At 43.0% G+C, this 17143-nt stretch overlaps 2 protein-coding genes across 2 annotated transcripts in view; both read right to left on the reverse strand.

Annotated features, from left to right (window-relative positions):
* LOC109871472 (junctional protein associated with coronary artery disease) overlaps window positions 1-5094 on the reverse strand; it is a 30520-nt gene extending 25426 nt beyond the window's left edge. Inside the window, exon 1 of the mRNA XM_031807315.1 lies at window positions 5007-5094. The gene's annotated coding sequence lies outside the window, so the exon portion shown is untranslated. The remainder of the gene's footprint in view (window positions 1-5006) is intronic.
* Window positions 5095-9791: 4697 nt separating this feature from the next.
* Window positions 9792-16955, reverse strand: LOC109872150 (eukaryotic translation initiation factor 3 subunit F-like). Its single transcript, XM_020463264.2, has 8 exons — window positions 16824-16955; window positions 12900-12970; window positions 12714-12793; window positions 12378-12515; window positions 11801-11892; window positions 11499-11635; window positions 11134-11247; window positions 9792-10857 (listed from the first exon to the last, which is right to left on the reverse strand). The coding sequence occupies exons 1-8, from the start codon at window positions 16933-16935 to the stop codon at window positions 10780-10782; spliced, it is 822 nt and encodes a 273-aa protein (XP_020318853.1). The 5' UTR covers window positions 16936-16955; the 3' UTR covers window positions 9792-10779.
* Between the last annotated feature and the right edge of the window lie 188 nt (window positions 16956-17143).

Below are 17143 nucleotides of genomic sequence, written 5' to 3' on the forward strand. Positions count from 1 at the left end.
TACGGGTCCAGGTTTATCACAGTGCCATCCGTTTTGTTACTAAAGCACCTTATACCACCCACCACTGCGACCTGTATGTTCTAGTCGGCTGGCCTTCGCTACATATTCGTCGCCAGACCCACTGGCTCCAGGTCATCTACAAGTCCATGCTTGGTAAAGCTCCGCCATATCTCAGTTCACTGGTCACGATGGCAACACCCACCCATAGCACGCGCTCCAGCAGGTGTATCTCACTGATCATCCCTAAAGCCAACACCTTATTTGGCCGCCTTTCGTTCCAGTTCTCTGCTGCCTGTGACTGGAACGAATTGCAAAAATCGCTGAAGTTGGAGACTTTTATCTCCCTCACCAACTTTAAACATCTGCTATCTGAGCAGCTAACCGATCGCTGCAGCTGTACATAGTCTATCGGTAAATATCCCACCCAATTTTACCTACCTCATCCCCGTACTGTTTATATTTATTTACTTTTCTGCTCTTTTGGACACCAGTATCTCTACCTGTACATGACCATCTGATCATTTATAACTCCAGTGTTAATCTGCAAAATTGTAATTATTCGCCTACCTCCTCATGCCTTTTGCACACAATGTATATAGACTCTCTTTTTTTCTACTGTGTTATTGACTTGTTAATTGTTTACTCCATGTGTAACTCTGTGTTGTCTGTTCACACTGCTATGCTTTATCTTGGCCAGGTCGCAGTTGTAAATGAGAACTTGTTCTCAACTAGCCTACCTGGTTAAATAAAAAATACCTTGTCCATAGACTGCTTACAGGAAAACACATCATTTTTTTGTTTGGGTGACCAAAATTTGGATAATTAAGTTGAACTATCCCTTTAACAGGACTACACAGCATTTTTCAATGACAGCAACGTGAAAGGATATTTTAACCAGTCCTACATGGCAACAGGTAACTGAACCTTATTCTGTGTTCCTCAATACAATCCCTCCCAAGGGTAGCACATTTACTAACTAAGACGCCTGATTCAACTAATAAGGGTTTGGTGATTACCCCAATCAGGTGTGTTAGTGCAGGGCTGGAACAGAAATGTGCACACCCTGTAGGTCCCACAGGAATGGATTGAGAAACACTGTTCTAACAAGATCAACACTGAGAAGCAATCAGGGATTCAAACAAAAACAAAGTGTACACCCTGCCACTTTTTTGGTTAAAAGATAAGGAATGGCACTGAAGAAACGTATCAATGTAGCAATTCCAGGTTCCTCGTTTAAACTGCTTGTTCTAAACAGATGGAAGCTGCTTGTTCTAAACAGATGGCTTAGGCCATAAACAAATGCACACAATTTCAAATCCAAAGCAGTAGAGAAGTCAGCAACAGATGTCCATATGGAGCACTTTTGGTAGGACATCAAAACAATTCAAAGCTTACATCCCAAATGGCACCCTATTCCCTATATACTACACTACTTTGACCAGAGACCTATGGGTCCTTCCCCTGGTCAAAAGTAGTACAGTATATAAGGAAAATGGTGCCATTTGGGACACAAATAAAGTATAGTTGCCCATTATAAACAAGACTCAAATTAGGTGGTATAGTTTGTGGGGGGAAAGGTAGCCAAGGTGTGTGTTTAGTGTTTAATAATATAGTCATAGAATGGAGAAACATTTAACCTTCAAACTGTGGTTAGCGGGGCTGATTCATATCTGCATTTTCCTGATACAAGTTATTACAAATATTTATTATGCAGGAATAAATCTGTGCATATATCCCAAATGGCACCTTATTCCCCATATAGTATCCTACTTTTGACAAGATCCCTATAGGCCCTGGTCAAAAGTACTGCACTATAAAGGGAATAGGATGCCATTTGGGAAGCACACTTCCACTTTATCTCCATCTTGAACCAGAGGGACCACTAATGGACAAGGGTCATATGACTGTACTGTATGTACATCCACATCATTTCTCACCTGCCATGTACTATTTACATAACGTTTTTTCACTTTCAGTCTACTTATAGTCCAGCAAATTCTCATGACCTCGAATTGACCTTGGCACATTCATAATTTTAAAAACATTGTAAATGTCCAAAATGGCACCTTATTCCCTAACCTTTACAGAAAAAAAACATGCATTCATGCGATCACATGGGATCTTATGTGAAGTTAATGTAACATGTAAAGCAACGTGTGATAACGTGAAACTACAAGTGAAAACGTGATGACGTGAAGTGTTCCAAAAACACCTGTTTTGCACATTTTCCAAAAGTGAAATCATGTATCTTTTCTGTAAGGCAGTGGTCACCAACCGGTCGTTTGCGATCAACTGTTCCATCATCTAGGCATTCCTAGTCAGTCACCAAACATTTATGCAGACAAGCCAACGATAAAGGCTTGTTCTTTTGCCGGAAGGTACACTTGATTCAGAAACACTGCGCAACGGGTAGGCATTTTGAACCATTTAATTTGTCTGAAGGGACAAACTCCGCCTACCTGGCAGACCAGGAGAGCTCTGGCTAGTTCAAACTTTTAAAACCACGACCAGAGTGAAACGGTCAAAGAATACAGGAAAGAGCTATATGTTCAAGTTCATGCAGCACTGTCAACACTGTTTTTATAAAACGCACTTCTTCCAGACTCCCGCGCTGAAGCTGCACTGGATCAGAAGTGTATCGATTGCCCTGTGCTTTTATTATGAGCACTTCCTCATGTTTATTTTAATATCAAGGAATATTTCACGTTCTCTGGTTATATGAAGAACATGAATTTGTGCATGAGGCAGAAATAATGAAGTGCGACTCGAGTTTCGCCATCAGTGGGAGGACGGTATCCCCTTTGGTCAGTCTCACCGGAGGAAAAGAGAGCAGGGACCATGAGGCAGACCCTTTGCTGCTCTCTCCCTCCCTCCGCCGAGACTGACCAACAGATGGCAGCTACCATCGTCCAGTAAAATAAAATTAAAAAAGCTCATTATTTCAACTTATGTTCAGCTATGCCTCACAAGTGATACAACAAGTGATATTTTTTGTTATCAAAGCTATAGTTTTGAAATATAATATGGTTCGAGAAGAACAATATTGGCAGGCCTAGAATATAGCCAATATACTGTGCTAATGTATTAGCCCTACTGTACAAATTGCATTCCTACAGACTGTTTTTATTAATGGTAGAGCTCGGCTTGCTTTTTTACTGTGAAAGTGAACTTGACTCAGAAAAGGTTGGTGACCACTGCATATAGTGCACATAGGGCTCTGGTCAAAAGTAGTGCACAATACAGGAAATAGGGTGCCATTTGGGACTCACTTCATGAGTCTCTAGTAAGCACCCAAAGGTGGCACTTGAGGTAGAACTTTGAGTAAATAACATCTTCAAATCATCTCTGACATCTAAAACAGCCTACGTGCCCTTTGATGACTCCAGGCCCCTTGTGTGTGGTGTCAAAACAGCTGAAGCACCTGCTGCCTGCCTGCTTCTCTACAATAACACACAAAATATCTCAAGGGTTTCCATTGGAAACCAGCACACACACCAGGCACAATGTAGAAGAGTAAATATGGCAAGTCTAAATTGACACAATGGAAAGTAGATGTTCAATTACTCTCTCTCTCTCTCCCTCATATATATATATATATATATATATATAACAAACCAGCAGACCAAACAAAGTGTAGCCTACAGAGAGAAACTACTTTTGAGGAGCTGAAGGAGAGATGTGGCTATATTGAAACCATTCAGTAACTGGGTCCCTGATGGCACCCTATTCCTTATATAGTGCACTACTTTTAACCAGGCCCTATGGCTCTGGTCAAAAATAGTGCACTAAACAATGCCTCATTGAGCAAGGTCACTACTGGAAGAAGAACACCATGCAAACTCCAGCAGAGAAGGCAATGACATACGGTAAAGACTGACTGATTCAATGCATGCAGGGTGTGCTGAGGTTTCCAGAGTTACTGTCTGCTGTTGACCTGGCACACACCTCTTCCTCCCCTTCCCTCAGCTCACCTCCGATCTCCTGGCTCTGTTGAGTGAGGCCCCACTGTTGCCAGGGTTGCATCCCAAAATGGCAAGGGCGCTGGTCAAAATTAGTGCACAATCTGGGTAATAGGGTGCCATTGGGACGCAAGCCTTGCAACACCATGCATCCTAACTCTTACCTTATGATGGATATCTACCATGCCATTTTATTGGAGACCTAAAAGTCAAACAGGCACACTGTTTTGTATGGCTTGGGCAGGTTTATGAACTTTGCCATCTAAGTTGAAACCAAGTATTTATGTTTGGACCTTTTCCTAGATATTTGATTCCACATGCCTCTATGCAGTCACTATCGTTAGAAACAGATAGGCCTACTTACTATATGCCACCACTGCCAATCAATAACAGATCCTGCTACTATGTAGACTAGATAGATACAGTAGGCTATGGTATGACCTACTCCATAGAACCTTGCTATTATGCAGTGTTAACTGATACAGCCTATACATAAAATTGACCTGTTAAGAATGATTTCTCAAGTCAGCTTTGCACTCCATACAAAACACATTGCTTTACACTGTAGGCTATAGGTTACTGCAGGTAGGCTATATAGGCTACTAGCGCCTATGGAGAAAAAAATCGATACTTGCACGCAAGTAAAATGAAAATGTGAGCGGTCGGCATTGACGAACAGTCGTTAGCCAAATCATAACCTCATTGCAATTTTACATGCTCCCCGAAATACACCCATCATGTCATAAAATATACATTCAGATCTCGCCATCAACCGTTGTTAAATGTTGATTAATCAAAGGGTGAACATTTTCCCGAGTACAAATTTAAAGCGCCGTTAATTTAAGGCTTTTGCAGATGCGTCTTGGCTGACTGTGTGTGTGTTTACCAAGACTCAAACAGTCACCCTGCGCTACCTTGTACGTGAAGCAAAAATAGACAGCCCCTCCCCTGAAAAAAACCAACAATATCTGCATGGTAAAGAATACTCCTAGTATACATATTTGCGAGATCGTTATAAACGCTTAATGGCATAGATACGCATCCTACCTGGAAGATATTCGGCGCGGCGGTTGCAGTTCCCCTGCGCCCAGCTTCAGTCGCTGAGAGCACAGCACAGCCCTTCTGCTGAGCATGCCTATAACGATAGCGGAGGACGCGTTGCCAGGGTGGAGTGTGTTCTTCTCACGCGCTAAACCAGCCGCTACACTGTGCGTTTGTTGTTCGTTAAAAAGGGATTTCAAAATGGTTTCTTCCAAACTGTGTAATAACTTGTTTTTTTCTTGCCAGAGGCAGCAATAAATGTTTCCCATATCATTGTGTGTTTATATTGAAACGAGTATCCATACATACAGAGCCATTTATTCCATAAATATATGGCTCTGAATACATTCAAGTACTGTGTATACATGAGTATACATGATTGGTATACATGGGTATGCACATACACATACAGACAGTGAGCACACAGCATACTAGCCACAGCTAGGGCACGTTGCCTATGTATTGTGCGTCCCAAATGACACCCATTCCCTATATAGTACACTACTTTTGAACAGGTCTGGTCAAAAGTAGTGTACTATACAGTATAAAGAATAAAGTGCCATTTATGAACTATGCTGCCACTGAAAAACAATACAGTGCAACTTCATCTTCCAATCAGTATTGGACATGTGTCCTTTTGCTCTCTGGTGTTATTTCCAATCGCACACCAAAAAAGTGGGGGAAATAAAGCTTTTCTTGTCTGATGACTGGATTGCAAGTCCTCCATCCCCTCCCTCTGCTATTTACTGTAGGCCAACATTGTCTTAGCTTGCATCACAAATACCACCATATTCTCTACACAGGGCACTACTTTTGACCTACTATTAACGAGAGCCCTGGACAAAAGTAGTGGACTATATAAGGAATAGGATTCCATTTGGGATCCACACTGTTTCTATTTGCCTTGCTTGGGCTTTACAGTAACACTTGGTTGGTCTGTAATAAACAAATCTTTCAGAGAGCGGTGAGGCTGTCATGGCACACAGGGGTTCCCTCAAAGTGCAGTATGTCACAGTTGGCACAGGAAGGAAGGTCTGAACAGAGTGCATTTAATTAACCAAGCTGTCTTGGCATTGGACGGGAGGGGGGACACTCACTGGCGAGTCATCACCATCCACCATGCACCACCAAGGGCATGTTTCAGCTCTCTGACTGCCATACAGTTACAAATTAGCACCGAGGGAACATGCTGCTGTGCTGTCTGTGGAAAACTGTGCTCTGATAGTACATGCTTTTTAGGAATGTTGTCAGTGGTAGTACAGTGCCAGTCAGTAGTACAGTACCAGTACTGTTCTCAGAGGAGAGGAATATAATGTACTGTAGAGGATATGTTAGTCTCTTCTCTTACTGTAGAGGGTCCAGTAGTCTCTGTTTTTACTGTAGAGAGTGCATATTAGTCTTTCATTTTTATATTTGGACTCATTTACTCCATGATGATGGATGTGTCTGAAATGGCACCCTATTCCCTATATCATGCACCACTTTAAACCCTAAGGTCCCTGGTCAAAAGTAGTGCACTACAAAGAGAATAGTGCGCCATTTGGGTTAGGTGATGACAAGCAGCCGTATCTCCCGCCACAGGAATCACAAGGCTCTGAGTGAGTGCTGCATCATCTCTTCCAGCACTTTCAAATAAGGTAGGGTTTACAGATTTGAAACTATTCTATTGGTTCTATTGTGCCAGTCAAGCTCAATCCAGCTCAAAGTATTTGAAATGATTTCAAATAGTATTTGAACTCAGGTCTATACTGCTAGCTAGCAGTGTTTGACTCTGTAATAGGAGCATATCATTAAATGACAGAGGGGAAATCGTTCAGCCTTACCCGTTTCCTGCCACGTGGCACAATGTCTGGCGGTCCATGGGTGGTTTAACCCTAACTGAAGCCATGTTGGGCCTATTTTAGAACAGAGGGTTGACTTACAGGGTAATAAAATCCTTTCAATACAAAATTACCACTTCTGACTAATGGGAAGTTCATATGTTGAAATGCAAAGCCAAAAGAGCACTTGGGTCTTATGGAAGTTGTATCAGACTGGAGACACAATATGTGACCCAAATGGAAAACCACAAAACACCAGTCTCAATGTCAACAGTGAAGAGGCGACTCCGGGATGCTGGCCTTCTAGGCAGAGTTCCTCTGTCCAGTGTCTGTGCTCTTTTGCCCATCTAAATCTTTTCTTTTTATTGGCCATTCTGAGATATGGCTTTTTCTTTGCAACTCTGCCTAGATGGCCAGCATCCCGGAGTCACCTCTTCACTGTTGACGTTGAGACTGGTGTTTTGTGGGTACTATTTAATGAAGCTGCTAGTTGAGGACTTGTGGGGTGTCTATTTCTCAAACTAGACAGTTCAGTCAGTTTGAATGGTAGTGTAGATTTATGATTGGACTGTTTCTCAAACTAGACACTAATGTGCCTGTCCTCTTGCTCAGTTGTGCACCGGGGCCTCCCACTCCTCTTGCTATTCTGGTTAGAGCCAGTTTGCGCTGTTCTGTGAAGTGAGTAGTACAAAGCGTTGTACAAGATCTTCAGTTTCTTGGCAGTTTCTCGCATGGAATAGCCTTAATTTCTCAGAACAAGAATAGACTGACGAGTTTCAGTAGAAAGTTTTGTTTCTGGACATTTTGAACCTGTAATCGAACCCGAAAATGTTAATGCTCTAGATACTCAACTAGTCTAAAGGTGGACAGTTTTATTGCTTCTTCGATCAGAACATTTTTCAGCTGTGCTAACATAATTGCAAAAGGGTTTTTTAATGATCAATTAGCCTTTTAAAATTATAAACTTGGATTAGCTAACACAATGTGCCATTGGAACACCGGAGTCATGGTTGCTGATAATGGGCCTCTGTTACACCTATGTAGATATTTCATTAAAATAAAAATCAGCCGGTTCCAGCTACAATAGTAATTTAACAAAACTAACAATATATACACAGTATTTCTGACAAATGTTACTTTAAATGGACAAAAAAAGTGATTTTCTTTCAAAAACAAGGACATTTAAGTGACAAACTTTTGAACAGTAGTTTATCTAGAAGTAAAGGAGACTATAGAAATAGAGCTGCCATTTTGGTTTTTGTTACAAATAGTTGTGGTAGAGCCATGTGGCTCATCTAGTTGATAGACAGTTTAGGACCCTGGAAAGGCTAACCTGGAAACGATCATCACATAAGTACCATATAATATGGAGACCATCGATGTGTCCCAAATGGCACCCTATATCAGTGTTTCCCAACCCTGGTCCTCCAGTACCCCCAACAGTACACTTTTGTAACCCTGGACCAGCACACCTGATTCAACTAGTCAACTAATCATCAAGCCCTCAAAGAGCTGAACAAGCTGTGTTTATCCAAGGCTACAACAAAAATGTGTACCGTCAGGGGTACTCAAGGACCAGGGTTGGGAAACAATGCCCTATATAGTGCACTACTTTTGACCAGAGCCCTACGGCTCTATGAAGACATTACAAAAAGACCAGGGGTTTTATTCCTTGACGTGGTAAATACTTGAGGACACCCACTGTCTGGCACTGTATACATGGAAATGCAACAGTAATATATGTAACGTATTCAAGACCTTTTAAATTGTCATGACATAGTTAATCAAAGAATGAGCACTCGGGTGAGAAATGTCCCACGCATACAAAAGTATTCCATCTAGAGTACTGTACAGATCGCCACCTCATGGGGCACCAACCAACAGCACCAAAGTTCTGCTACCAGTTGGAATTCTGTGACTCACTGGCATTCCTTGGCAATAAGCCATGGGAGGGGGAGATAGTAGTTGCATCCCAAATGGAAGCCTATTCCCTACATAAACGCACTACTTTTGACCACAGCCCGATGGGCCCTGGTCAAAAGTAGTGCAGTGCATAGAGGCCATTTGGTTCGGGACACAGCCAGTGAGAGGTTGAAGTGTCAGTGAAAACAAACCTGAAGTCATCTGTTTCCCCAGAAGATATGCATTTGCACTCATAACTGGCACAACTAAAACAAAGCAGTGGGAGCGACAGCAACAATCTCCCAAAATCTCAGATTCAAACAGACTTTCCTTACTTCATTCCACAAACAGAAGCATACATTTCCATTGCTCTTATAACTTTGGCCTGGCAGGGTTTACACACACTGGCCTCTCATTATGAAATGGAAGTGGTGCCTGTGAATGGCAAATATGGGGTTGTGGAGCACACAGGGGAAAATACTAGAAACCAGACTACTGGCACTTGGGCTTTATTTTTTAATGGAATTGGGATGAGAGCTCTTTTTGTGGCATTGTCTAAAGAGCAGAAATACTAAATATCATTCATGGGTACATTATGAGTCCTCACTTGTATAATGCTTCCACTACCCTAAAAGAGGGAAAATTGCAAAGACCGAGTTAGGCCTACTGTAGGTAAGATTGACTATAGAACTGCAATATGGTTTACCAAATAACCTTTTTTGTGGTGTGGTCAAGGCCTAATGAGACAGTGACTGAGGATCCAAAATGGCACCCTTTTCCCTTTATAGTGCACTGCTTTTTACAAGGGCCCATAGAGTGCAATTTTGGATGCATACAGTATGTATAAGGAGTTTAAATGTTAAATGTTACTTACTGAGCATAACTACACAAATCTACTGCTGCCGACTACCCTGACCCTCTATCCCCTTCAAGCTCCAACTAAGGACACATTCTAAATAGCATCCTATTTCCTAGAGCCATAGGGCTCTGGTCAACAGTACTGCACCATACAGGGAATACAAATGCCATTTTGCACACACTCAAACTTAGTGAAACCCACTTCCTCAGATCATAATACTGTAATAGTTTATTAGATAATGACAGCAGGGTTTGCATGCCAGCTATTATAATACACTTTGTGGCGGATGGCTTTCAGGGTACTCAAGGACATTTAAGACGCTCAAAGTAATTTGTTAAACAGTATATGATAATTATATTACAACACAGCTGCATTGATCCGACTAGGATGAGAATGTCAACACTTGTTAAACATATCCCCTCGATACTAATTCTATTCATGGTAACGATGGGGGAAAGGACTGAACTGATAGTGAAGTTCACTAAACAGTTTTAAAATCAAAATTCAAAGAAATGAATGTATGCATGCATGAACTAGGTTTCATTGATGTTGATCTCAGTCAAAGAAATCTTCCGTAAAAGGAGGGTCTGAGGCATATAGGATGTACATAAAATCAGATACAAAAAAAAAAAGACTACTATTATCTCAATGTGCATCCCAAATTGTTACTGGGAATTCTGCAGACCCCTCTGACCATCTAGTCCTCAGAATTCATTCATCCTCTACCATATTCTGTCCTCTCCCTGGCCATGACCCCTGTTGCCTAGGAAACAGCGGGGACCTCACCATGCAAGGGAACAGGCCTGAGCTCTTCAGTGCCACCTTGTGGACAAGATAGATTTCATCCTAGGGACTGGTGAAGTGGCAACTAATCTGAATACAGTATGAGCTCTATTTGTATTTCTTGTGACAACACCCATAGAAGGAAATAGAATTCACTCAAGCAAATGTATCGGACCTCCCCTTTTCCAGAAATTAAAAAGGACCCTACAACTACGCATGCATTGTCCTATTCAGGACATTGTGGAATTGGTAAATAAAGTGTCTTAGTTAGAAGACATTACTTCCGTTATAAAAGCAACCGTAGCAATTAGGTACTGTTATAACACCTTTATTAATTTGAGCTTAAGAATATACACAAAAAATGAAATACAACTCCAAAAAAGAAAAGAAATAAACAAACCCAATCCCCCAATGCTCAGAGTACCACGATTTTTTCATTCAAGGCGATCTGTGCTTGAGTCAGATTCGATAGATAGGTCACCATCAACAGGTCCTGCAAATAGTAAAAGGTATACATTTACACAAACGTCATGAGGACTAGGGACAAATACAGTATGTTTTAGAGCTGTTCAACTGAATCAATTCTACAGCTCAGGTGCTGTACGTACGAGTGTCTGAGTCGGAGTGCTGATTTTAGAACAGCTCCACGCAGTCCATGTAATCGTATTCATTCATTGTGATCTAAAAGCCTAAACTGATGCTAAAATCAGCACTCGTACTCTGAGACACTTGATAAAAACAGGCCCATATCCAAAGGAGGCATACTCACGTTGATGTTGGAGTTGAGCATGGTCTCAAAGTCCTCTGCTGTGATCTTAGGAACTTTGTTGACCAGATCCATCAGGTAACGTCCAACACTGTTATCGGCTGTCTGTTTACCAGACTGAAACAGCCACAGAGAGAAAAGTATTTCAGAAAACGAAGCTATGTAAACGTCGCTGTAAACACTACCCAGAGCTGTCTATAACATATCATGCAGCTGACATCTACACACAGATCACTCCAATAGCAATGCAAACAGAGACTACTGACTGAGAACCCGAGCACTACGGGCCCTAGTCAAATGTAGTGCACTACATAGGGAATAGGGTGCAATGTGGCATCCCCATTTATAGGCTCTGTGTATGTACTCACCAACACATCCTCTATGTAGGTCAGTACCGTGGCCAGCATGTCCTGAACCCGGCCAGCAGCCCCGCCAACCTGGCAGAGGTCAGAGGTCAGTCCATTGGTGGTGTTAGGAGCATCTCTCGTCCTCTCGAGAAGGTCAACTGAAATATAAAGACCATTATTTACCATTTATCAAGGGGTGTTCCATTCCACCTCCAATGTAACATATGACATAAAAAATAAACAACTATGTCCAAGAAAGGCACAAATTGGGACATAGAAAAGTTAAATGGACAGAAAACATGGCAAAGAGAGAACATTCTTACTGCCTATCCTCTCGGTGTCGTAATACTTGTATTTCACACTCAGAGGGGTGAACATCACACCGACTGTCTTTCCCAGCACACCCATCTGGGCACTGTCAGAGGAAACAAAGCAACGGAATAATTATTATTAATTTAATGTATAAAGCAGGGATCCCCTTTGTGAAAGCAAATTCATCAGGAACCCTCTCAATCAGAACAACTCAAGCGATATAAAAAATATCATTATAGGAGTTTTACGATGACCCCGTGCAGTGCATTTTTTTCAAACCCATTTCCTGAAATTCTACACATTTTGTCATGGGTAGAGATGTTTTGTTGTTGCAGCTTTCACATTAATATCCAGCAATTCTACACATTTTGCCATGAGGACAAGAGAAAACATTGCAGTTTTAAAGCTTAAATGGGAGAATATATTAATTATTGAGTTGAAATATATATAATTGGTGGAGTACTGTGGATACCAATATCCTTGTGAGCCTCCCAGACCATGTTGAAATTAATTGCGTCAGCAATAGCTTCCATTGGACAAACAAGTAATGAGACAGCAGTGCGACTGGTTGTGAGGGAAGTCACTGACCTGAGGTAGGCGCGGATGTTCATCTTGCCACTCTGCAGGGCCGTGTCCATGGTCAGGTGAATGGGGTTTGTGGCCTCTCGGCTGTAATACTCATGGATCAGCACAGAGTGTTCCGTAATCTCAAAGCCAGTGGCATACCTGATGAAGGAGAATGGTTTCACTTTAGAGCAGAGTTCTAACTCCAGCATAGGCTTTTGGACACAGAACCACATTTTATTTTAGGGAATGTACCTAATTCCATTAGATTGAATACATTACATTGGGTCATTAATTGTTAGTACTGGCATGAGACAAAAGCTTCACTGGATGGGAGTAGGAAAACATTGGCCTACTCACCATCCGACGATGACCTCGCTGGGTGACACCCTCTTATGGAGCTCATACATGTTCTTGGCAAACTCCATGTCAACAGCAACCTGTCACCATCACAAAGAATAGAAGTGACACTTCTAGTTTCACATGTACCAACTTTACTCATTTCTATGTTACAGAGATCGATAGATAGCATCCGTTTCTACTCACCTCATCTTCAGACTCATTGTGGGGGACAGAGAAACAGTTGGTGACCTCAACAGAGTGCTTGTCAATGGTACCTTAGGGACACAAGAATGCAACAAGTTATCATACTATTGTGTTTATGGGGACAAATAAGTTCAACTACTTCAAGTCCTTCTGTTCACCGGACTTAGAATTCCTCACAATCAACTGTCAACTGCATTATCTACCAAGAGAATTCTCTTCCGATTATAATCACACCCTAAATTCTATCAGCATATCGATTGTGCTACCAGGGCCGGTAAAAACCCTGGATCATTGTTATATGCATCGCGGAAGTTAGAATAAGGCCCTCCCCACCCTCCTTTCGGAAAAGCTGAACATGACTCCATTTTGTTGCTCCCTGCCTTTAGACAGAGACTAAAACAGGAAGCTCCCGCACTCAGGTCTGTTCAACGCTGGTCCGACCAATCTGATTCCACGCTTAAAGATTGCTTCAATCACGTGGATTGGGATATGTTCCGCATTGCGTCTAACAACAACATTGATGAATACGCTGATTCGGTGAGCAAGTTTATTAGCAAGTGCATCGGCGATGTCGTACCCAGAGCAACTATTAAAACATTCCCAAACCAGAAACTGGATTAATGGCAGCATTCGCCCGAACCACTGCTTTCAACCAGGGCAAGGTGACCAGAAACATGACCGAAAACAAACCGTGTAGCTATTCCCTCCGCAAGGCAAACAAACAAGCTAAGCGTCAGTATAGATACAAAGTAGAGTCGCAATTCAACGGCTCAGACAATAGTAGTATGTGGCTGGGTCTACAGTCAATCACTGATTACAAAAAGAAAACCAGCCACGTCACGGACCAGGATGTCTTGCTCCCAGACAGACTAAACAACTTCTTTGCTCGCTTTGAGGACAGAGCCACTGACGCGGCCCGCTACCAAAACCTGCGGACTCTCCTTCACTGCAGCCGACGTGAGTAAAACATTTAAACGTGTTAACACCCGCAAGGCTGCAGGCCCAGACGGCATCCCCAGCCGAGTCCTCAGAGCATGCGCAGACCAGCTGGCTGGTGTGTTTACGGACATATTCAATCAATCCTTATCCCAGTCTGCTGTTCCCACATGCTTCAAGAGGGCCAGCATTGTTCATGTTCCCAAGAAAGCTAAGGTACCTGAGCTAAACGACTACTGCCCCGTGGCACTCACTTCCGTCATCATGAAGTGCTTTGAAAGACTAGTCAAGGACCATATCACCTCCACCCTACCTGACACCCTAGACCCACTCCAATTTGCCAATAGGTCCAAACGACACAATCGCACACTATCCTAACCCATCTGGACAAGAGGAATGCCTATGTGAGAATGCTGTTCATCGACTACAGCTCAGCATTTAACACCATAGTACCCTCCAAACTCATCATCACCCTGTGCAACTGGGTCCTGGAATCCTGACGGGCCGCCCCCCCCCAGGTGGTGAGGGTAGTTAACAACATCTCCACCCCACTGATCCTCAACACTGGGGCCCCACAAGGGTGCATTATGAGCCCTCTCCTGTACGCCCATGACTGCGTGGCCATGCACGCCTCCAACTCAATCATCAAGTTTGCAGACGACACTACAGTGGTAGGCTTGATTACCAACAACAACGAGACTACAGGGAGGTGAGGGCCCTCGGTGTGTCAGGAAAATAACCTCACACTCAACGTCAACAAAACAAGGAGATGATCGTGGTCTTCAGGAAACAGCAGAGGGAGCACTCCCCTATCCACACCGATGGGACAGTAGTGGAGAGGGTAGTAAGTTAAGTTTCTCAGCGTATACATCACGGACAAACTGAATTGGTCCACCCACACAGACAGCGTGGTGAAGGCGGCGCAGCAGCGCCTCTTCAACCTCAGGAGGCTGAATAAATTTGGCTTGTCACCAAAAGCACTCAAACATTTACAGATGCACAATCGAGAGCACGGAAACTGCTCCACCCACAACCGTAAGGCTCTCCAGAGGTCAGTGAGGTCTGCACAACGCATCACCGGGGGAAAACTACCTGCCCTCCAGGACACCTACACCACCCGATGTCACAGGGAGGCCGTAAAGATCATCAAGGACAACAACCACCCAAGCAACTGCCTGTTCACCCCGCTATCATCCAGAAGGCGAGGTCAGTACAGGTGCATCAAAGCAGGGACCGAGAGACTGAAAACCTGTACCTAGGTGTCTGGCTAGACTCAATGCCATACAACACTCCTTCCGTGGCCTCCAACTGCTCTTAAACGCTAGTAAAACCAAATGCATGCTTTTCAACTGTTTGCTGCCAGCACCCGCACGTCCGACTAGCATCACCACCCTGGATGATTCCGACCTAGAATATGATTCCGACAGTTGAATGCAATTCAGTTGTACAACTGACTAGGTATCACCCCTTTCACTTTAAGTTAGCCTTTGAAGACAGTCTCCAGGTAAACCAAACAAAATCATGGATTGCTGTCTTACATCTATAAGTACCTAGGTGTCTGGCTAGACTGTAAACTCTCCTTCCAGACTCATATCAAACATCTCCAATCTAAAATCAAATCTAGAGTCAGCTTTCTATTCCGCAACAAAGCCTCCTTCACTCACGCCGCCAAACTTACCCTAGTAAAACTGACTATCCTACCGATCCTCGACGATGTCATCTACAAAATTGCTTCCAACACTCTACTCAGCAAACTGGATGCAGTTTATCACAGTGCCATCCGTTTTGTCACTAAAGCACCTTATACCACCCACCACTGCGACTTGTATGCTCTAGTCGGCTGGCCCTCGCTACATATTCGTCGCCAGACCCACTGGCTCCAGGTCATCTACAAGTCCATGCTAGGTAAAGCTCCGCCTTATCTCAGTTCACTGGTCACGATGGCAACACCCATCCGTAGCACACGCTCCAGCAGGTGCATCTCACTGATCATCCCTAAAGCCAACACCTCATTTGGCCGCCTTTCGTTCCAGGTCTCTGCTGCCTGTGTCTGGAACGAATTGCAAAAAATCGCTGAAGTTGGAGACTTTTATCTCCCTCACCAACTTCAAACATCTGCTATCTGAGCAGCTAACCGATCGCTGCAGCTGTACATAGTCTATCGGTAAATAGCCCACCCATTTTTACCTACCTCATCCCCATACTGTTTTTATTTATTTACTTTTCTGCACACCAATATCTCTACCTGTACATGACCATCTGATCATTTATCACTCGTGTTAATCTGCAAAATTGTAATCATTCGCCTACCTCCTCATGCCTTTTGCACACAATGTATATAGACTCTCTTTTTTTATTCTACTGTGTTATTGACTTGTTAATTGTTTACTCCATGTGTAACTCTGTGTTGTCTGTTCACACTGCTATGCTTTATCTTGGCCAGGTCGCAGTTGCAAATGAGAACTTGTTCTCAACCAGCCTACCTGGTTAAATAAAGGTGAAATAAAAATAATTTAAAAATTAAAATAAAAAAACATGCCGCTGTAGCTAGAAACTAGCTAGCGAGACATGCCGCTGTAGCTAGAAACTAGCTAGCGAGACATGCCGCTGTAGCTAGAAACTAGCTAGCGAGACATGCCGCTGTAGCTAGAAACTAGCTAGCGAGACATGCCGCTGTAGCTAGAAACTAGCTAGCGAGACATGCCGCTGTAGCTAGAAACTAGCTAGCGAGACATGCCGCTGTAGCTAGAAACTAGCTAGCGAGACATGCCGCTGTAGCTAGAAACTAGCTAGCGAGACATGCCGCTGTAGCAAGAAACTAGCTAGCGAGACATACCACAATTGGCTAGCGAGACATACCGCTGTAGCTAGCAACTAGCTAGCGAGACATACCGCTGTAGCTAGAAACTAGCAAGAGAGACATGCCGGATTCACTGCGCTTCGAATACATTTTCTTTATAGCTACGCTTCGGAATAAATGTAATGTACCAAGCAAGGTTCCAATCACACGACTCGCTCCCTCATTTCTCCGTTCGTATGAGTCACCGATGGAGGCGAGAACGACAGGGTGAATTTTCACCACTGGTCCGTACACCGACATCTTGAGAAATCAAATAAAATATTACACTTACCGTAGTTTTATATGCAAGTATTGAAAGGTGCGTCACCTGCTGCATTGGAGTTCGCATTGCACACAGAGACGACGCTATATGAAAAAACACTTAATTAAAGTAGTAGACTATAATACATGTGATTAACAATTAAATGCATCGGAAGACCAATTAATTTGGAAAAATACTATCGATTCG

Source organism: Oncorhynchus kisutch, linkage group LG27 (genome assembly GCF_002021735.2).
Source record: "Oncorhynchus kisutch isolate 150728-3 linkage group LG27, Okis_V2, whole genome shotgun sequence".
Lineage (NCBI taxonomy): Eukaryota > Metazoa > Chordata > Actinopteri > Salmoniformes > Salmonidae > Oncorhynchus > Oncorhynchus kisutch.